The sequence below is a fragment of the Elephantulus edwardii genome, unplaced genomic scaffold (assembly GCF_000299155.1).
Source record: "Elephantulus edwardii isolate Elephantulus edwardi_28Jun2011 unplaced genomic scaffold, EleEdw1.0 scaffold00193, whole genome shotgun sequence".
NCBI classification, from domain to species: Eukaryota; Metazoa; Chordata; class Mammalia; order Macroscelidea; family Macroscelididae; genus Elephantulus; species Elephantulus edwardii.
This window is the reverse complement of record NW_006399943.1, coordinates 4992519-5013890: the sequence shown is the minus strand read 5'-3', so window position 1 is coordinate 5013890 and position 21372 is coordinate 4992519. Positions and strand designations below refer to the sequence as shown.

The 21372-nt window shown below is 56.4% G+C and overlaps 1 protein-coding gene across 1 annotated transcript; it reads left to right on the top strand.

Moving 5' to 3' along the window:
• Window positions 1-6662: 6662 nt before the first annotated feature.
• On the top strand, window positions 6663-19128 carry CHRNA4 (cholinergic receptor, nicotinic, alpha 4 (neuronal)). Its single transcript, XM_006896881.1, has 6 exons — window positions 6663-6738; window positions 7621-7772; window positions 11899-11943; window positions 12142-12251; window positions 15953-17294; window positions 19003-19128. The coding sequence occupies exons 1-6, from the start codon at window positions 6663-6665 to the stop codon at window positions 19126-19128; spliced, it is 1851 nt and encodes a 616-aa protein (XP_006896943.1).
• Window positions 19129-21372: the final 2244 nt, after the last annotated feature.

Sequence of the window (21372 nt, the reverse complement as noted above, 5' to 3'; positions counted from 1 at the left end):
CAGACACCGAGAGTCCGGCTGGCACAGCCTTCCCCCTCGACTCTCAGGACAGTTGCATTACCTGGAGCTGGTGCTCTCCTCATTTAACAGTGGAAGAAACTGAGATCCCTGGATGTGTCTGAGGGCCAGAGCCAGGGTGTCTGGCCTGTCTGCAGCCACCACCCTGGTGATTCATGGCCAGACTGTCTCCACGCCAACATCAAGCACTGAAGGAAGACGTGAGAGTGGGCTCCTTCTCATTCATTACAGATTCCCTACTCTGCACACTTTCCCTTCCAGGCAGGAGCCTTTCTCTCCTGTGAGTTAGGATGACTAAGTGCTTAGCACAAAGGCAGGCTGGGGGTGGGGAGGAGGAGAAACATTCCGTGAACTTGGCACTGGGCCAGTGTAGATCAATCATCATCCAACTGTCCGGCAAGGTGCTCCAAGCCAAGGCAGGAGCCAGCTAGGCACGCACCCAAAGAGAGAGAGAGAGAGAGAGAGTTTCAGAGAAACCTGTGGCCATGGACTCAGTTGTCCTAGGAAACAAAGCCTATCAGGGACTGCTGGTCTGACCAACATGGTCCTCCAGCCCAGGCTGTGGACATCAAGGACAAAGGGGCTAGAGAAGTGACTTAAGCATCGGGTTCTGTGCAGCTTCCATTTTGAGGCTTCTGCCCAAGACTTGGGGGTGAGGACACTGATGGGCTTGCTGGCTCCCATATGCCTTGCTGTCCAGGCCCAACCTCCCCAAAAAACAACGCTGTTTTTAAGTTATGATGCTCAGAGACCTTAGTCCACTTCGCAGACTTCCCCTCATCTTTGGATCTAGGAAGGGTCCAGTGCCTGGCAGAGGTGCCTTGCAAAGTATCTGTGTGGGAAGCAGCAGAGTGGGCCTCACTCCTTAGGAGATGCCCCATTTTTATATTTCCCCTACACCCAACATTTCTCAAAGTTGTTGCTGAAAAAAATTTTAATAGTCCAAGACAGGACTCAAAGATCCTTTCTTCATGTTTTCCTGCCACCTCTCTGCTTCTCTCCTTCTCATTGTTGTTTTCATCCATCGCCAGAGGGAAGTGGACTTGCTGCGAGGGGTTGAGCTGTCCAAGGTGCTGAACAATGGAAGCGCAGGAGACAATGCAGGTCGAGAGGTCTGGGGGTGGGGTTGTCTTGACCAAAGAGGGACCCAGGAGAACCTGGAAAACCTGTGTCGGGGAAGGCAGGGCTCCTGGACCCAGGAAAGACCCAGGAGGATTCTTGTTTCCACCAAGTATGTCAGTCAGACTGCTCACCTCTCTGAGGCACAATCTCGAGGGATACACGGAGAAGCACCAGACCCAGTTCTCAGATGAGGTGCAGAGCAGCAGCTTGAAGTCCCATGTGTGTGTGCCTGTGTGTGCATGAGAGAGAGAGCACACTCTGTACTTGCTGGAAGTCCAGTTCTCATAGCTCCACAGAGAGAAGTGGCCACTCACTGGCCACACCATGGTTTCCTGAGATCTGGTGAGGCAGTGTTCGTTGCCAGAAGGAGGCATTGTAAAAGCTGAAACTGGCCTCAGCCTCCTCAGGACATACCTTCTCCAGCTGGTCAGAGAGGACCTTTCAGGCATCCAGATATAGCACACTATAGCTCGAGGGCAGGCAAGTGTCACTGGAGTCACTCCTGAGTCACTCCTGACAGATGACAGGGAAATCAATGAGGTGAAATGGACAGCTTTGAGCTGGTCCCAGGCCAGCATCCTTTCTCCTGCCTGTCCTCCAGGCTCTTTTCCCTCTTCTGAGTATTGTCACTCTCCTATTGCCTGCCCATACACTAAAGCTCCATCTCAAGACTGTGTGTTCTCTCCTCCTGCGTATCCAAGTGAGAGATAGCAGCAGGACAGCATCCCACTCTCTACTCAATCTCCCCTCAGTCAGCCATCCATCCACCCTTCTATCCACCAACCATCCCACCCACCCATCTATCCATACACCCATCCATACACCACCCACCCATCCATCTACCCCCATTCACCCACCCATCCACTTACTCATCCATTCACCATCCACCCATCTATCCACTCTCCATCCCACCCACCCATCATCAATACACCCGTCTATTCATCATCCACCCATCTATCCACCCACCCATCTATCCATACACCCGTCTGTGCACCATTCACCCATCTATCTACCCACCATCCACCCACCCGCCCATATACTATCCATTCACTATCTACCCATCTATCCATCCACCACCCACCCACCCATCCACTTACCTTTCCATTCACCGTCTACCCATGTATCCATCCACCAGCACCCACCTATCCACTTACGCATCCATTCATCATCCATCTATCTATCCATCCACCATTCACCGACCCATCCACTGACCATCCTATTCACCATCCACACATCTACCCACTCACCCATCCATCCATCCATTTATTGATCTATGCATTCAGTATATTTACTGAACATATTATGGATTGCCAAGAGAACAAATGGGTCTGTCCTGGGAAAGGTGAAATCAGTTTGATGGAAGCAAGGATTTTGAATCTTTTTCATAGACTTTGGACATGTCACCAGGAAGGGTCATTCCTTAGAGAAGGACATCATGCTTGAAAGGGTAGAGAGGAAGTGCAGAAGAGGAGGGCTGGAAGAGATGTATTGACACTGTGACTGGCAATGGGCCAGGTATGTCAGAGATGGCGAGGCTGGCTCAGGATAGGGCATTGTTCATAGGGTTGCTATGGGTCATGGTCAATTCAATAACACATAAAACAACAACAACATGTAAAGCATCATGAAAAGTCTCTCATTCTTTCACCTATCTAGCCAGCCACCCATCCATCTACTCACCCATCTATTCACCCATCTACCCACCTACCCAGCCAGCCAGCCATTTATCCATTTACCCATCATCCCATCCATTCACCCATCTGTGCATTCAACACAAGCATTGAATCCTTGCTAAGAGGAGGCATTATGATTCATGTCTGCATCTCCCCATGGTCTCACATTCTGGAGGCAAGAGGCCAACGAACGACATCCACTGGTGAAAATACTAAAGGCAAACAAGATGACTGAGGCAGAAGTGCGGAGGTGGAAGATAAAAACTCCTTGAGACACTGAGGATCCAGGACCTTCCTCTCAGGACAGTTGGCTTTTAAAGGGCTGGCAGTGGCTGATCCTGGAAAGAAGCCGAGGTCCATCAGGCCCATGTCACCTGGGAGGGAGTGGTGTCTTGGCAGAGAAGAGACAAAAGGATTGTCCCCCTCTGTGGACAAGGCTTGAGTAAAGGGTTGGAGGGGCTCAGAGTGCATTCTAGTATGAGTGAATCAACAGAAAAATATGTGAAGGATCCAGGCTGGTCTAGCCCAGTAGCATGTGCCCTGGGCAGCACACAGGTGCTGATGGCCCCTTGCCTGGCCTTTAGCTAACCCTGAGGCTGTGCCTCTCACTATCTCTCTCTTACTTGACTTTCTCAGCCACAGACCACGGTTCCCTCCTCTCCATTCCTCTCCCCTCTCCCTCCCCTACTCTCACAGCTCAGACTGCACACCAGGCCATCGCCCCCACGTTTGATAGAATCCCTGTTAGCACCAACAACTGGTTACCATAGAAATGTCCTTGGGACAGGGTAGAGGGCGGACAGGGCAGAGCAAGGGGAGGGAGGGTCCCTCGGCACACTGCAGTAATAACACTCAGGTAGCTAGCTATGACATTGACTGGGGGGGAGCAGGGGGTGCAGCAGCCTGTCCCCCAACCCCCACTCCTGCACACCAGCACAAAGGCCTTGGTATTTGGGATACAGGCCTCACTGGCATGGGAATAGGGATCTCTCTGCTTTAGCCCTTCTCAGGAGATGGGGCTGGGGGCCCTCAGGAGTTGCAGTAAGAGTCTGCTTCAGCAGTTGAGGGTGATTACTTCCTAAATCTAGCACTTCCAGCCAAGCGCAGGTGGGGAGGGTGGGGCTGTGCAAATTAATGAGTTAGACCGGATTAATCTCCTTGCATTAGCAACCCACAGGGGAGGCCAGCCTGGCGCAGATGTGTGTGAGGCTGTGCACGCAGGGCCCTGGGCCCCGGCTGACCCAGCCAGTCTCAGGGCTAGGGGATGGGCCTGTGGGCTGGGCTGGGCTCGGCTCTTGGGGACTCTCTGCACGATGGCCAGTGGCCTGATTTGAGCTTTTCTTGTTATTGGAAAAGTGATGAGAAGGGGGTGGGGAGGAAGACAGAGAAGGCAGAGCCAGCTGAGTCTGTGAACCTGCTGCAGCTGTGGACAGATGGGCCTCCTGGGGCCAGGTCTCCGAAAGCCCAGCCAGGCTGCCAGTCCCATGAGGCTTCGGCTGGGGGACCCCTGGCCTAACCCTTGTCATCAGTCATCCGCTGATTAGGCCCTAAGTCTGGTTTAGGACTCCTCTGGCATAGGAAGTGTTGTGTGCAGGTGTGTTAGAAAAGATGGATTTCCGGCCTCACCACAGACTGACTCGGCCCTCCAGGTGGGGTGGATGGGGTTATGGATGAACTGTGTCTTCCAAAAGATCTGCTCGAGTCCTGTCCCTGCTTTGTGGATGAGAGCTGGCTTGGAAATAGGGCCTTTGCAGATGGAATTCATTCATGTGAGGTTCTGCTGAAGTCCCAATCCTGTTAGTGATGTCCTTGTAAGGAGCGTAGAGCAAACTGCAGACATAGGAGATGTCTGACTGTGGGGGCAGGGATGCAGCCACAAGCCAAGGACAGCTAGGGCCACCAGAGGCCAAGGAAGACAAGGCAGGATGTGCTCAGAGCCCTGCTGGAACCCTGAGTACAGAGCAGGGAGACAACAGGGGTCTGTGATATAAGCCCCACTTTGAGACACTTCCTTGCAAACACCCTGGGACACTCTGCCATTCACTAGGTCAGCTCCAAGTGGTCAGCAGACCCAGCACTCGCTCACTTGCTCTCCCCCCACCGTGTGTGTGTGTGTGTGTGTGTGTGTGTGTGTGTATTTGTGTGCTTGTGGGCTGCCCCCTCTGGGAGGATTCTGGATTGGCCCAGCTGACTATGAGCTCTCCACATCCTGACTTCAGCCAAGCACCCAAGGAGGATGGCTGTGAGAGGTCCCAAGGGTGAGATGGAGCCCTAAAGGCAGAGGTGAAGGGGTCTTCTCATCTGATTCTCAAGGTGACACCAGCTGGTTGACAGGACAGGCCTGCTATACAGGCATCAGTGAGAAAGGAACATAGATACGGCTTTGTATGTCTCTCAGAGGGGCAGGACATTTCTCATCCAAGCAGGAAACCACAAGCAGCTGTCTGATCTGGAAGTGACCAGTACTTACCCTGCCTCCTGGGTCTCCACAATTTGGGAGGAAAGAGCCAGGCTCAAAACCTTCCAGAATCTCTACCTACACCACTGCTGGCTTCACAATCTCCCTCTTGCTGTCCCAAGTCTGGTAAAGGCCTCTCACAGGCTGTTTAAACCAAGTCTCCAAACACTAGGTGCAACCTAGTATGGCCAGTATGGTCAGTATGGCCAGGTCCACGCTGCTGGAAGGAGCTGGAGGCGAAGCAAACTTGCCCACGGGTCTTTGATAAAATAACCAGTCTGGGCCTGGTGTCTCATGCTCCCGGACAGAGTGCTGGGCTAAGTAGCTCTAGAGGATATTTGGTATTCCCAAGGGGGGGAGGGGTACACTGAGGAGGAAAAGGGGCTTGAAGGGATCCTGAGTCATGGGATCCTGGGAGAGCTGGGAGATGGCTCTGCCAGTCCCTTTCTCTGAAGCATGGGCTTGGAGGCTGAGGCCCTGGCCAGAGCCTGGCTGACCACTGCCTGTGCGCACCTTCTCCCTGACCACCTACCAAATGCCCAGCAGTCACTGCACACGACGTGAGGGCAGAGCCTCTGGAGGGGACATGGCCACGACCTCCAAGGCTGGCAGTGAGGGATGGTGGTGTGTTGCCTCACGGGCCCATCGCCCGACATTGACCCTGTGAAAGAGGGTGGGCTTCTCCCACAGGCTGCCCTGTGGTCGGTTCGCAGAGAACAGACCATGGGGTGGGGCAGCTCTTCCTTGAACATCTGGCTGTGGAGGAAGACCAGGAACCGGGATTCCCAAACCAACGTCAGCAGGGGTTGGCGTTGGTGCAGTGGGGCAAGGCTGCTCTCCGACTCCTCCCCAGGCCCCAGGCAGCCTCGCCCCCAGGCAGCGCAGGAGGAGATTCCTGCTACAGTGGGCTGGGGGCGCGCGAGGGGGTGTCTGTCTTTCCACCCCGCAGCGAGGCCAGCCTGGAGTTCCCAGTTACACAGTTACCCACTGCCGGGTCCTCGTACAGGGTCCGCACGTTCCCCTGGGGGACGTGGGACACTTTACCCCAAACTAGCAGGGCGCATCACAGCCTCAGTGACCCCCGCGCCTGGTCGTCCCCCTTTCGCTCTTCTCCCTCCCTCCCCCGCCCTCCCTCCCCGCCCTCCTCCTGTCGCTCCTGTCCACCTCCCCCGTCGCTCCTCCCTGACGGGCTGGAGCCGGCACGTCCTGGAGGGGCTGCGCCAGCCCACGGCGCGTTACTCCGGCCCTAGAGCCGCGCTCTGCGGAGGGGCGGCCGAGAGGTGGGGCAGAGCGGCCGCGGGGCGAGAGCTGGAAGTTGGGGGCGCAAAGGCCTTGGAGCAGGGGTGCGGTGGAGGCGGAAGCCACCCGTGTCCAGAGCCACCGGGTGCACCATGGAGCCCGGGATCCCCGGAGCACCGCCACCACCACCGCTGCTGCTGCTGCTGCTTGGAGCTAGCCTCCTGCCAGGTAAGTCGCGGGGCGCTGGCGGGGCCCCTTTCGCCCGGTGCAGCCAGCCCAGATCCCCGAAGCCATAGGAGAGAAAGATCCTGGCCACGGTCCCAAGCCTCGGGTGCGCGCAACGGGGCGGCCACGAGACTCCCCGCTTTGAAACGCACTGGCTGTCCCACTGCGGGCGGGGTGGGGCTGGGCCTGCGATGAAGGGGTTAAACCCGCTGTGGGCGCAGGGAGGGACCCAGGTGGGCGGTGGTGGGACTTCTGGCTGGGAAACTTAGCAGAGGCGGGGTGCCTTTTGCCAAGCCCCCAGCCAGCCAGATCGCCCTACAAACCCCTCCCCCATGCCTGCTCTGTGTTAGGGGCTTGCTCTTGGCTCTGGCTTCCCTGGCAGAAGGGGGATGCTCATTACGATACCTGCTCTCCCTCCACGCACCTCAGGGAAGGGATTCTTGCCCTTGGCCCCAATCCTTCTCTCCTGCGCTCCATACTCCCCCAGGCTCTCCCTCCTTGATCCCACTTACCCTCCTCACCTAGCTTCCATTCAAGATTTTGCTCCCTCCTCCTCAGGCAGAGAGGATAGCTGGGGGGCTCCTGCAAGGGAGGTTTGAGAGTCAGAGGTCACTTACGGGCTTACAGACACCCCTCAGCTGGCAGGCCAGGGATGCTCTTCCTCCTCGGAGGTGTGTACAGGCCTGAGGAGAAGTGGGAGGGGAAGGTCAAGTGAGGGTCTGGGTCGATCCTGCTCCCCAGGAAATTGCCTTGATCCTAAAGGGTTGGAGCAGGTTGAGTGTAGAAGAGTGAGAAGATAGGGTGGCATGTGCAAAGGGCTTGAGGCAGGAGTATAGAGGGGAGTCTGAGGGCCATGAGTGCCTGAGCCCACATCCTCACCTCCAGCTCACAGCCATGTGGAGACCAGGGCCCATGCCGAGGAGAGACTGCTGCGGAAACTCTTCTCTGGCTACAACAAGTGGTCCCGGCCTGTGGCCAACATCTCAGATGTGGTCCTGGTCCGCTTTGGCCTGTCTATCGCCCAGCTCATCGATGTGGTAAGTCTGATGGACCTTAAGAAGTGGCCAGAGGAGGCCTGGCAGGTGGCCTAGGCTGACAGGGCATCTACAGAGGAGCAGAAGGACCACTGCTGTCATCTCCCCAGGCTGTTCAGTCCCAGGGCTGCCTCCTCTGCTGCCCTGTGGCCCAGACTCCAGGACAGCCAGCTTCCATGAGTGGGGCCAGTCCCCTCTTCCCTCTCTATGGAAGCACTCAGGTTACAGGTCATCAGTCGGCCAGAACTGCAGCCTCCAGAAACAAGAGGCGAGCCCTGAGAGTGACCTGTGTGGTGCCACAGCCAGAGTGTTAGTGCAAATAATGCTGAGTGGCCAGGGGCAGGCCTTGGGTGATGCCACCATCCGCTCCCGATGTCTCTATGTGGGTCTGGTGTGGCTCAGGTGGGCTGTCTGCCTTTGTGATGAGGAGCGAGGAGGTTGCTGGGAGGTCTGCTGTCTATACTGGGCAAGGGCTAAGAAGCCCCTTGGGCTGGGGTGGGGATCCCTGCCTCTGAGTACTAGCCACAGAATGGTGGGCCTTGAGCATAGTGGGCTCTTGAGCCTGAACCTGATCAGATTTGAGCAGAGACTGGATCATTCCCTGGGCCCAGAAGGGCCAGAGGGGGCAGCAGACAATAGTTGCCCCAGTTGTGGAGGGTCTGCCAGGCACAGCCAGGAGCAGGACACTGCTCTGAGGTCCCTGCAGTACAGAGTCCTAGCCTTGAGCTTGAGCTCCATCTGGGCAGGAAGCAGCCTGAGTCTGAGTGATTCCCAGGCAGCAGGGAAGGGAGCGGCCTCTTGCCAGGGACACTGATGGGCTGTGAGCTCAGAAAGACCTGGGTTTTCCACACTGGGAGCTGCCAGCTCAGGGCTGCTGCCCCATCCCAGGGTCCTGGGGCCAGGAGGAGTTGTGGATGTTCCCAAACCCATCTCAATGCTCTCCTAGGACCCTGCCCGGACACTTGGGCCCTGCTAGGGGCCTCTTTCCAGGAGCCCTTCATCTGGCTGGCACTGGACTTGCTAGGGGGGGACCGCTGATAGCGCTCATGTTGCCATTTCTGCTGAGGGTGACATTTGTGGGCTCTTGCAGGTGTGGGGATATGACATTGACCCCCTACAGGGATGCGTGTGCACTTGGCCAACACAGAGCCTCATCTGTCAGCTGTGACCAGAGCTGGCCCCCAGACCTTTTAGAACATGCTGTGCTCATTCCTGTAGGTGCCCCTGGCTAGGGCACAGCCAGGGACAGTACAGGGCTTGTCGGCTTGATTAACTCTGCTGAGTTTGCAGACACCGGCTGCCGATAGAGCAGGGCTCCGTGAGCTGCTGATCAAAGTTCTTAGTCTGCTCTCTGCATCCTCACCCCTCCAGATGCACACCAGACCACTCCACCCGCTCCCCAACCAGGGGCCTGGTCTGTCTGGAAGACTGAGGCCCAGAGAATGTTCAGCCTCAAGTTTCCAGGAATGGCCTGCCCAAGAACCCACAGCATTACAATGTAGAGCAAAGCCACTCCTGGGTGTACCTCTGCATAAAAGATGACACAACACACACACACACACACACACACACACACACACACACACACACACACTCTTTATATATATGTGTGTGTGTATGTATGTATAATGTGTATATATATGTATATGTATGTGTATATATATATAGTGTGGTGCTGGAGAAGAGTGTTGAATATACCATGGACTGCTAGGAGAACAAACAGGTTTGTCCTGGAGAGGGTGAAGCCGGAATGCTCCTTAGAGTCAGGGATTCTGAAGCTTCATCTGACATACTTTGGGCATGTTGCAAGGAGGGACCAGTCCTTGGAGAGGGACTTCATGCTTGGGAGGATGGAGGGACAGTGCAGGAGAGGAAGACCCTTGATGAGATGGATCGATTCAGTGACTGGGGTAATGGGGATAGGTGTGTTTGAGATAGTAAGATCGGCGCAGGACAGAGCACTGTTTAGGGCTCTTGTACATAGGGTCACTATGAGTCGCAAGCGACTCAATGGCACATAACAACAACAAATATGTATATATACATACAGACACACACATATATACACACACATATACACACATATATATATTCACACTTGTATGCAGACATGAAAAAAGGAATATGCATGCATGCAGATGCACACTGGACACAAACATACATCAACACATGGAAACAGGTGTAGTGTGCATCCTAACACACTCAATTGCACACACATGGACACCAACACATGCATGTGTGCATACTAACACAGGGACAGTAACATATTTTCACATGCATGCACAGATACATATGCCCATAAACATGTGTACATGCATACTGACACAAGTATACATACTAACACAGGCAGGCACACACATGCACACTAACAGAACCATGTACAGACACTAACACGGACAAGCTCATGTGTGTGTACACACTAACACCTGCGTGTGTGCACACTAACACGGATAGGCTGATGTGTACAAACACACTAACACAAGTGCACACTAGCACAGACAGGCTCATATGTGCACACACGCTAACACCTGCCCACTAGTGCAGACAGATATGCCTGTGCACACACATGCAGACCACACGTGCACCCTAACAGTCACCGTCTTCCACTAGCCTACTTGTGATAGATTGAGGGCAGTGAAGCCAGTTGCATACCTGTGCTCCCGATACAGAATAGGGGAGCATGGGAGTGGGTGGAAGAGCTGGACAGGACCCCATGGGCAAAGATCTTGTCCCTGAAAGCACACAGCCTGTATGTGTGAGTGACTCAAGGAGCTAGACGCTGGACATGACCCGAGCTGCCCATGCTGGGCATCAGACTACTCTCAGGCCATCCTCTGTTGGACCCCTGGTGGCTCAGAGGCAGGTGCTGGGCCAGTCTGTCCCCTCCTCCATGTCCAGTCATATGAGGTCATGTAGGGATTGAAGAGGTGACTGTTGCGTCCACTCATGGCCTGACTGTGGTCAGCACCCCTCAGCTACAAGACCATCCCTCAGCCTTTGTAATGCTGAGTCCTGGTGGCATATCCTGGGTTCACAAGGTCAAGTGGCTGAGTTTGAGGTCCTGCAACCCTGAGCCTTGAAGCTTGTTCTGAGGGGCCTGGAGGCTTGGCTGGGGCCGTGTTCTTGTTGCAGATCACCTTGAGCGCCATGAGACTTCGCTGAGCAGGATCTAGGTGCTCAGATTCTGTGACCCAGCTCAGGCCTCACGCTCTGCAGTCACTCAGTCCTCCACGTCCTCAAGTAGCACATGATGCCAGGGCCGTGGCTGGTGAGCAGATGTAAGGGCAGAGCTCAAGGAAGCTGGTGGGCACAGTCTCCTAACCCTGACTAGGAGGGCAGGCACTGAAGCCAGACTCACAACACACATGTGTGCACACACACGCATGTGTACAAGACATGCATGCATGCATGTGCTTGCACATGTGAGCACAGAGCTGCACAAATACACACACATGCGTACACACACGTCAGTACACAAATATATATGCCTATATGTATGTCTATGTATACAGAATGACCGGTCCACATACACCCACACCCACGTGTGCACAGATGTTCATGTGTGCTCTCAAGCAGGCCCAGTCCTTGTCTGGATGCTATGCTGCTCTCTCTGACCGTGGTAGACTCCGCTGGGCTGAGGGTTTTCCTGAGAAGCTCATGTCTGGTCTGGGGGCTGATGAAGAAGGCTGGGACTCCCGAGCTGAGAGGCAGCCGTGTGGAGGACGTTGTCCCTTGCCTGATTTCTGCCCACCCTTCCCCGCTCATATTGGAGCATACTTGCAGAGGGGATCCCTTCTGTTGCTGTCCCCTGCAAGGGGCCGAGTGGAGCCCTGGCCTTTCCCACACCGCCCTTAGCCTGCTGCCTGGGAAGTCAGCTGATCCATGCCCCTGATTTCCTTCTGGAAAAGTTGGGGGACTTCTCAGCCATTCTGCCAGGTACATGCCTCTTAACAGTGTCCCCGCATCCCCTTGGTCTCCTTCATACTGTCACCACCCACTGTGCATGGCCCACACCTTTACCAAGTCCTTGTACCCAAGGCTGGGGCTGTGGACAGGAAAGTCCAGGTCAGACAGGAGGGTCCTCATGTGTGGAGGGAACCTCAGTGTGGCTCCTTGCTTTGTGACCTAGGATGAGAAGAATCAGATGATGACCACGAACGTGTGGGTGAAGCAGGTGTGTGGAAGCCCTGCCCCTTCAGCCCTAGCTCCAACCTTGACCCCTTCCCTGTCCTCCTGACCCTAAACCTCCTCCTCTTGTCCCCTTCCCTGTACCCATCACCCTTTAACCTCCTCCCCTCCTCACCAGCCTCCACGGGTGGTGGGAGTGGGAACAGGAAGTGGCAGAGCCCACTGTCCCCTCACTGCCCCCCAGGAGTGGCATGACTACAAGCTACGCTGGGACCCAGCCGACTTCGAGAACGTGACATCCATCCGCATCCCCTCGGAGCTCATCTGGAGGCCAGACATCGTCCTCTACAACAAGTGAGTGTGGGCCCTTCAGCTTGGACCAAGATGGGACCAGGGCCATACTGTGAAGGACTTACAGGAGGGCAGGGGGTCAGGCATGGCCGAGGGACCTGAGACCTTAGGGGCTGTACCCCCGGGGACGTGGATGCAGGGTGGAGCTCTGCCGAGTGCCCTTCTTGTCCAACCACTTCCAGCCAGGGACCCTGGAAACCAGAGCTGCAGACCCTTCTCCCCTCTGCCTCCCCACCTCCAGGTGCACTGGAGGCTGCTCCTCGGGGCTGCTGGGCCCCCACACAGGGCAGCTCCACAGTGTCACTGTGGTCCCCAAGCCCTAGTACCCCTGCCACAGTGTCCCTCCAGGGTCTTCCTCCATTCAGAGTTGCTGCCATCTTATCATTGCTGGTCCCCAACTTGGGGCCACTGCCCAGTGCCATTGCTGGTCCCAGACCAGGGGAACGACCGCTCAGTGTCACTGCTGGCCTGAGTTTCCCAGTTTCTGGTGGGCAGTGGGCACTGAGGTGTCTTGAACAGAGATGCTTGAGTTCCTGATTAGCTTTGTGCCCTTCCCCCACGCTGCAGCCCCAAGGGCTCCTACACAAAGACCCTGTTGGGCCCTGGGGAATCCCTGACCTACAAACACTCCTATTTGATCAGAAAAGATGGGCCTCTTCCCTTAATTGATTCTGGTAATGGCATCGGACACATTGTGAAAGGGGCTGAGAAGGTTCCTGGTCCATTAGAGGAGGAGGGTTGGCGGAGTGAGTGACTGTCCACTGACGGCTTTCTCCCCAGGCATCCCAGCCCCTCCCCCAACGAGGGGTCCCTGTTGCCTCTCTGCCTCTCCCCCGTGTGCACTGAGATCTGTGCTGTCTGAGGGCAGTGGAATCTGCAGGGAGGGGGCACAGCTAGGCAGGACACCTCGGGCTGCCAGGCAGGAGTGGCTCACCTCCTGGTCTTCCCTTCCTGCATGGACCATGCTGGCAAAAGGCAGGTCTAAGGCTCTCGCGTGATGACACCTGGGGACATAAGGGTAAAAGGACCCTGGAGCCAGCAGCCAAGAAGGAGGCCGTGGGCAGCATGGTGATTGGTGCAGAGGAGGAGTGGTGAAGGTCAGCCAGCCGCAGCTGGGCAGTGAGAAGAGCCCGTTGCTCTGCTGACTCTAGGGCACCTCAGATGGACACTCATTCTGGCCTTTGCTGCCCACAGTCCAGAACCCCTGCCCCAGAGGTGGGGGAGGACAGTGTTCCAGCCTCAAGTGAGCGGGGCCCTGGTCACAGGTCAGGGGAACTATCTTCCTGGTGGGCTAGCATGGCCAAGTTACCTCTCCCTCCAGGTGCAGCAGCTGCCCGGCCTCACATGGCCTCTTGCCCTCCTGGGGACCCTCACCAAGGTTGGCTTTCTCAGGGTACAATTCCAGAGGACAGGGAAGCACAGATTGCATGGCAAGTCATATGCATCCCTGAGCCCAGTGCCTCCAGCTACAGACCCTTTTGTGGCAATGTATTGGGCAGGACTGACCACAGGCTCCAGGACATGGGAGCGGGTGGGCCCAGCTGTCCTCAGCGCCCCTTCCCTAGAAGCTGTTGGTGGGGTGAGAGTGAGGCCACAGGGTGGGCAGTAAGTTCAGAGGCCCACGTGATGGCAGGGTCCTCTGGGGGCACCCCAGAGGCAAGGATGAGAGCGAGTCTGACAAGGTGAGGAGAGGTGTGTTGTAGCTGGTGGTGCTGTGAGCTCCACTGAGGGTGAGGTGAGCAGTGCACTGACGAGAAGGAGGGGTGGAGATGGACTATCTCCTTAAGTGGTCCCTCTGGAACACTCCACTCTTTCCACTTGATCTGAGGGTGGCTGGGGCTGCCACTTCTCACTGCTCATTAACTGAGGCCCCCAGCTTCCCACAAAATATCTAAGCTCAGGGCTGCTGCCTGCTGGGTGGATTTTAATTTGAGCCTCAAAGCTTTGAGTCCAGAGTGGTGGAGCTACGGGAAGGGGGCCAAGAGCGGGAACATGATTCTGTGTACTCCAGCATCTGCGGGATGAGGAGGGGGGTGTGCGTGCTTGTGAATACATGCAAGTGTGCACACATGTACATGCCTGTGCTGGGTGTGTTTGCATGTACACATGTGCTCCAAAGTCTGCAGAATGATGTATACGTATGTACATGTAGGTGTGTGTGTGCATTGAGTATGTGTCTATGTGTGCATGTATCTGCTGGTGTGTTTGCATGCATACCCATACTCCAAAGTCTGTGGGATAATGTGTGTGTGTGTGTGTGTGTGTGTGTGTGTGTGTGTACACATTGAATACATGCCCTTGTGTACATGTGTTTGGTGGGGATGTTTGCATGCACATGTGTGCTCCCAAGTATGTGGAAAGAAGTATGTGTGAGTGTGCATGTGTGTGTGCATAAATATATGTGTGTTGAGTGTATGCATGTGTGTACACATATGTGGTGGGTGTGTTTGTATGTACATGCGTGCTCCAAAGCCTGTGGAAGTGTGTCTTTGTGTACATGTGTGTATGCTGGTATGAGTGTGCATTGTATGTGTCATGTGTGCATGTGTGTGCACACCCCCCCATCATCGCCTGGAGAACACCGCTTCCCTGGGCTGGGCCATTGCAACCAGGAGGCTTGGCCTCATTGAGATGCAGGGAGTGCTCACTGGGTCTGGAGCAGAAGGCTGAGTAGAAGGGTGGATGGGCAGCATTCCTGCAGAGCGCTGCTGGAGGCTGCTGGCAGACTGCACACAGCGGGGCTGGGGCTGTGAAGGCAGGGGCAGGGCAGACCCTGGCCAAGATGAGGCTGGTGCCCAATTGCCCCAATTGTCCAAAGAGGTGAGTTCCAATTCTGTGCGGGGGCCCTGAGGGGTCCTGGCCTTTGAGGTAGACCTATGGCTGGCTCCTTTAGAGTCTTTGGGAACAATGAAATTTAGGGCCACGGCTGAATGGGTGTTGCATCAGCCACGGGGAACAAGTTCAGAAACGAGATGCTCGATGCTGAGTCCTGGTGGCAGCCTTGGCCTCATCAGAGCTACAGGTCAGCCAGGTTGGGTTTGGAGAAATGTTGGCAGGTGGACTGTGGGGCCAGGCTGACAAAGTGAGCTCTGGGTGGGATGCAGCTACCAGGGAGAGAAGGGCCACGCAGAAGGGAAGGGTGGGCCTAAAGAGAGCAGAAGCTCAGCCAACCGAAGATGCTAGAATCTTCTGCAGAGGTTTTGCCAAAGGCCCTGTTAACTGCTATATATACACAAGAGCACATGAATTGTGAAAAGGCTTCCAGCAGGGATGGTGACCTGAGACAGTTCTGTCCAAGCCTGTGCACTGTCACCCTGGATGTCAGGTCCCAGGGTGCCCCTCTATGAGCTGCGCTGATCACTTGTGCAGCTGTGTGAGGTCATGGAAGTGATGGGGATGCCCAGACTCACTCTGCTCACCTGTGTTGTGAGTATGCTCACAGGCGCAGGGAGGTAGAAGTCTTCTCACAGGTGCAGGTGTTGGGTGTGCAGAGGGTTAGAAGTCTGCTCACCTGTGTGGTGGTGTGCTCACCTGTGAGGTAGGTGTGCTCACAGGTGCAGTTATTGCGTGTGCAGAGGGTTTAAAATCTGCTCACCTGTGCAGGTGTGTGGGGTCATGGAGAGGTTGGGCAACCAGGGCTGTGGCGTGCTGCTTGGGGCTGAGCCATGGTGTGCTCGTAACGGGCTTCTCCTCATCCTGTGCAGCGCTGATGGGGACTTTGCAGTGACGCACTTGACCAAAGCCCACCTTTTCCATGACGGGCGGATCCAGTGGACGCCTCCGGCCATCTACAAGAGTTCCTGCAGCATCGACGTCACCTTCTTCCCCTTTGACCAGCAGAACTGCACCATGAAGTTTGGGTCCTGGACATATGACAAGGCCAAGATCGACCTGGTGAGCATGCACCAGCGTGTGGACCAGCTGGACTACTGGGAGAGTGGCGAGTGGGTGATCGTGGACGCCGTGGGCAACTACAACACCAAGAAGTACGAGTGCTGCGCCGAGGTCTACCCTGACATCACCTACGCCTTCATCATCCGGCGCCTGCCGCTCTTCTACACCATCAACCTCATCATCCCCTGCCTGCTCATCTCCTGCCTCACGGTGCTGGTCTTCTACCTGCCCTCCGAGTGCGGCGAGAAGGTGACGCTCTGCATCTCCGTGCTGCTGTCACTCACCGTCTTCCTGCTGCTCATCACGGAGATCATCCCGTCCACCTCACTGGTCATCCCCCTCATCGGCGAGTACCTCCTCTTCACCATGATCTTTGTCACGTTGTCCATCATCATCACTGTCTTCGTGCTCAACGTGCACCACCGCTCCCCGCGCACACACACCATGCCCGCCTGGGTGCGCCGGGTCTTCCTGGACATTGTGCCCCGTCTGCTCTTCATGAAGCGGCCGTCCGTGGTCAAGGACAACTGCCGGAGGCTCATCGAGTCCATGCACAAGATGGCCAGTGCCCCTCGCTTCTGGCCTGAGCCGGAGGCCCAGCCTGGCTTCTGCGCCCGGGACCCGTCACCCTCTGCGTCCCTCTGTGTCTCACTGGCCGAACCGGTCAAGCCACCTTCGGAGCAGCCCCCTCCACCCCCGCCCACAGAGGCTGGGAAGACCAGTGCCTGCCCCTCACCTGGCCCTGGACACCTGCCCAGCAGTGCCCAGGCCACTGGGCTGGCCAAGGCCAGGTCCCTGAGTGTCCAGCACATGCCCAGCTCCAGCAGAGCAGAGGACAGCAGTGTCCGGTGCCGTTCTCGGAGCGTCCAGTACTGTGTCACCCAAGATGAGGCCTCGGCCCAGGCTAACGGCCGAGTGGCCAGCTCCCCAGCCTCTACCCACTCTGCTGAGCCCGCAGCCCCTGACCAGCCCTCCCCTTGCAAATGCAAATGCAAGAAGGAGCTGTCTGCCACCTCTCCGGATGCCACACTCACAGTCCACGGCACCAAAGTGCCTCGTCGACACCTGCCCCTGTCCCCAGCCTTGTCCCGAGCCGTGGAGGGTGTCCAGTACATTGCAGACCACCTGAAGGCGGAGGACACAGATTTCTCGGTAAGTTCCTGCCGCACACATCACTGCCTCAGCTCAGACAAGTGAGCGGTCAGCATGGGCCTTACAGAGTAGGGTAGTGGCAGCCCAGCTGCTTGGGGTTGGGGTGCAGTGCAAGGCAACCCTACAGCAGCCCTGACCCGTCCTGCTGTGCCTATTTGATCCCCAAGGCAACGCCACTGCTGAACTGGGTGGCTGTGGGGCTGTAGGGCAAAGCTGGTCTTCTGGACTTGGTGGTCATTTCTGAGCATGGCCACTAACCTTGGATTTTGTCCTGCAGTTGCTGCTGTTCCCTGGGGATATCTGCAGCCTGTGAGTGGGAAGGGACTTATCCCTTCCCCAAATCCCAGTGAGTGCACTGGACATCACAGCATGTGGGTCTCAGATTGTCCCTCGCATGGGCATCAAGCCCCTCTACTGGGGACTGCATCTCTTCCACGAGGACTAAGCACCTCCTGTGGGCACTGAGTGCCTCCCATAGGTGCCGAGTCCTGGACTCCCACCAGGGGAGAGTCTGGACATGGCCAGCTAGGGAGCTTGGGAAACCTATGGTGTCATGAGGGGTCTTGGGGACCCCAGCAATGCTCTCCAAGCTAACATGTCTGGGGCCTGCAGGAATTGGGGTGTCCCCACACGTCTCCTGCGCGGTAAGTCTGGAAGTGGCTGCCCCGGGCTTCTCCTCATGTCTATTCAGGACCTCAGGGAGCCAGGACCCCTGGTGGCCACTGGTGGGGTGGGCTTTGCCCTCCCTTGGGCACCACGAGTTTGTGCTGTGGTTGTGGCAACCTGGCCCCAACCCGGTGAGCCCAGTTCCCTAGGGCAGCAGGAACCACACAAGAAGGGCCTTAAGCCAGAAGCTTTGGTCTGATGTGTTTCATCTCAGGAGAGAGATGGCGGTGAGGACACAAGAGGGAGCATCAAAGTGGAGGGAAGTGGCCTCTGAGGCCACTCAGTCTGTCCCTGGAACAGAGGGTCCACCAGGGCTTTGTCGGCCGCCTGCTCACAGGCCCCCTAGAACATGATGCTTCTGTTCGGTTTAAAACCAAAGTCCATGGTTACATAAAATCTGGCACAGAAAATGCTGACTGGAGCCTCAACATCCCCTCCCCGAAACAGCTCTGGCCCCACCTGGCCTGCAGATCCTAAGTCCTGTGCAAGCTGCGTCCAGTCCCTCATGGTGGACAGCCTTTCTCTCTACTTGCAGTCTATCCCAAAGGCATCTCGGATCGGGGGGGGGCTACACCTTTCCTGCTTATAATGGGGTGTCTGCGGTAGTCTCCACACTGCCTCCCACCCACTGTGTACACACAGATCCTGATCCCCCAGAGGGGGAATGCAGCCACCTGTGGACAGGTGTGTCAAGTGGGCACAGATCTGAGTTCTGTCCCTACAGCTTGGTGAGGTTGGTGGGCTGCAGACTCACCTATTCAGTGTGCACATGACTGCTTCAAGAAGGACCCCACCCTGCTGGCCCCTCACTCCCTCACAGCCCACCCACCCTTCCTGGGCTCTGCTGAGTGAGGGGTTAGCCCCCCTCGAAGTTCTCTCTGAGCCAGACTTGAACAGAGGTGACTTCTCTGCACCCCAGGGCCACCTCAGTCCAGGTGTGCACGCAGGTGTGTACCATCACCTTGGCTGCCTTGAGGATGGGAGTGGACACAGAGAAGGAGCTTCTGTGGCACCTCATTCAGAAGGTTCTCTGGCCCCACAGGTGAAGGAAGACTGGAAATACGTGGCCATGGTCATCGACCGTGTCTTCCTGTGGGTGTTTGTCATCGTTTGTCTGCTGGGCACCATTGGCCTCTTCCTGCCGCCCTGGCTGGCTGGCATGATCTAGACCCCCAGACCTGGCCACCACAGCATCACTGCATGGTCATCTTGGTGGAGAGCTGGTTTTGGAGGGATAACCCTCAGTGCTGCCCCAGCACTGCCCATAGGAGCAGGCGAAGGGCTTGTCCACCGGGCAATGTCCTGGGTCAGTCCCATTAAAGCTTGTCCAGATCATGGTGACTGTGGCCTCCTACCTTGAAGACTGGACCGGCTCCTCCAAGCCTCTCAGTGGACCTGGTCAGACAGGGTCCAGGAGGCCTGGCTGCTCCCTCCTCACCCTATGTGACCTCATCACTCAGTCGAGGAGGGATCTGATCATACTCTCCACCTCCCACCCTGGTCCCCTTCAAACCTGTAGGTGGGTGAAGCTGAGCGAGGGGCATGTGCTTGTTTAGGGTAAGTTAATCAAAGCTCAGCTGTGCCCAGGGGCCTGAAGAAGAACTTTGTGGCTGGATCTGTGGTAGAAAGGCGTCCCCGACAGCATGCTGCAGGGTGACAGGGTGGAGTGGGGTCGGCAGCAGGCATTTTTCAGGACCTTGGGACCCCAACTCCACCTACACAGGAACAGCTGAAGGACCTTGGAGTAGAGACTCCCACCTGGACACCACGGCCCTGTGTCGCTCACTCTGCAATCAAGCGAACTGGGCCTCAAGCAGGCAAGGGGCTGGGGGCTGCCCCACCTCCGACCGTGGTATGACCAGAGGACCCATCCGGAGTGAGAGCAGCCGTCCAAAGCTGCAGCCCCAGGGCAGAGGGTGCAGGAAGGGCAGAGTCCTAGGGAACATGAGGGGGTGGAGGTGTCCGGGGCTCAGGAGCTCCTAGCCCATTCTCCATAGTTACAGGGCCACAGAACACCCTCCAGGTCAACGTCACAGCACCCAGGCTGCGCTGCAGAGGCCGAGGGGACCATGGTGAGGACCTGTGAACATGAGTCCCTCACCCGGGTAGACGTGGATCTCTCACCCTGTGAACACGAGTCCCTCACCCTTGCCACTCACTTGCGTGGACCTGGCCCCTCACACCCAAGACCATTCCTCCCTCTCAGTCTCTAAGTGCTAAAAAGGGGTAGGGACAGTAGGAGCTGATCAACATGCCAGCCTAGTGCATGGCTTGCTCCGTCTCCTGGACAAGTCACTATAATCCAGCACCACTCAATATACTCCAAACTCAGTGGCCTCCCAGCCCAGTAGCATTTCATCCCATCTACTGTGCCCAGCACCCTCTAATCCAGCACCTACCACTCCATCTCCTAAACCCAGTTACCCCTAACCTCGTACTCCTTCATGCCATCCCCTGGACCCAGCTCCCCCTAATCTAGTACCCCTTCATCCCATTCCCTGGACTTAGCACGCCTTAACCTAGTACCTCCTCATTCCATACCTAGACTCCAAGCCCCCTAACCCAATATTCCCCTTACCCTCTGGGTCCAGTGCCCCCTTCTCCAGCACCTGCTTCACCCATTCCATGTACCCAGCAGGCCTTAACCCAGCATCCCCTCATCCCCCGAACTCAGCAACCCCTAACCAGCATCCCCACATCCTCTGAGTCCAGCATCTGCGTCATCCATCTGGGCACAACACTCCCAGTGCAGCATCTTCTGACCTCTCCCTCCCACCCCACCCCATCAGCCCAGTGTCCCCCAGGCGCAGCAGATTCTCCCAGCTGAGCCTTGATCTGCTCTGGCTCCCTGGGGACATCCCTTGTCTGGCGCTTCTGGGTGTTCAGGGAGGGCTGGGCAGGTTGAATTCACCCTCAGGACTATGCAACACAGCTGAAGCCACCGGCCTTGGAGGAGGGAGGGGACTCAGGATGCAGAGGTAAGTCCCTCGATCTGAGGTACAGAACCAGACGCAGTGGCCAGATGTGCTGGCAGCTGCTGGGAGGGATGCAGCTGTGGTTGTGCTTTTCTGGGTCAGAGGCCACTCCAGCCAGGGCTGCCTCCCACCAGCTGCTCCCCTGAGGGTGAGACACCTCCCTCTTCCATTGCTTTTCTTTTTTTATTGGTTTGCTTGCAAAGTTCATGTACATTGTGTTTCACACTATTCCTCATTCATATTGTGTTTCATACAATGCCCATCAATACTGTCTTTTCACCTGATCATTCCCATTTACTTCCCTGCCTCCCTCCACCCACCAAACTCTGCAACCCTGTGGTTTTGCCCTACCAATCCTCACCGCTCTGCCCCCACCATCCCCCCTTGAGTTTCCGTACATGTTTTACTAGTTATTCTTCTATTTTTACAATAATGGT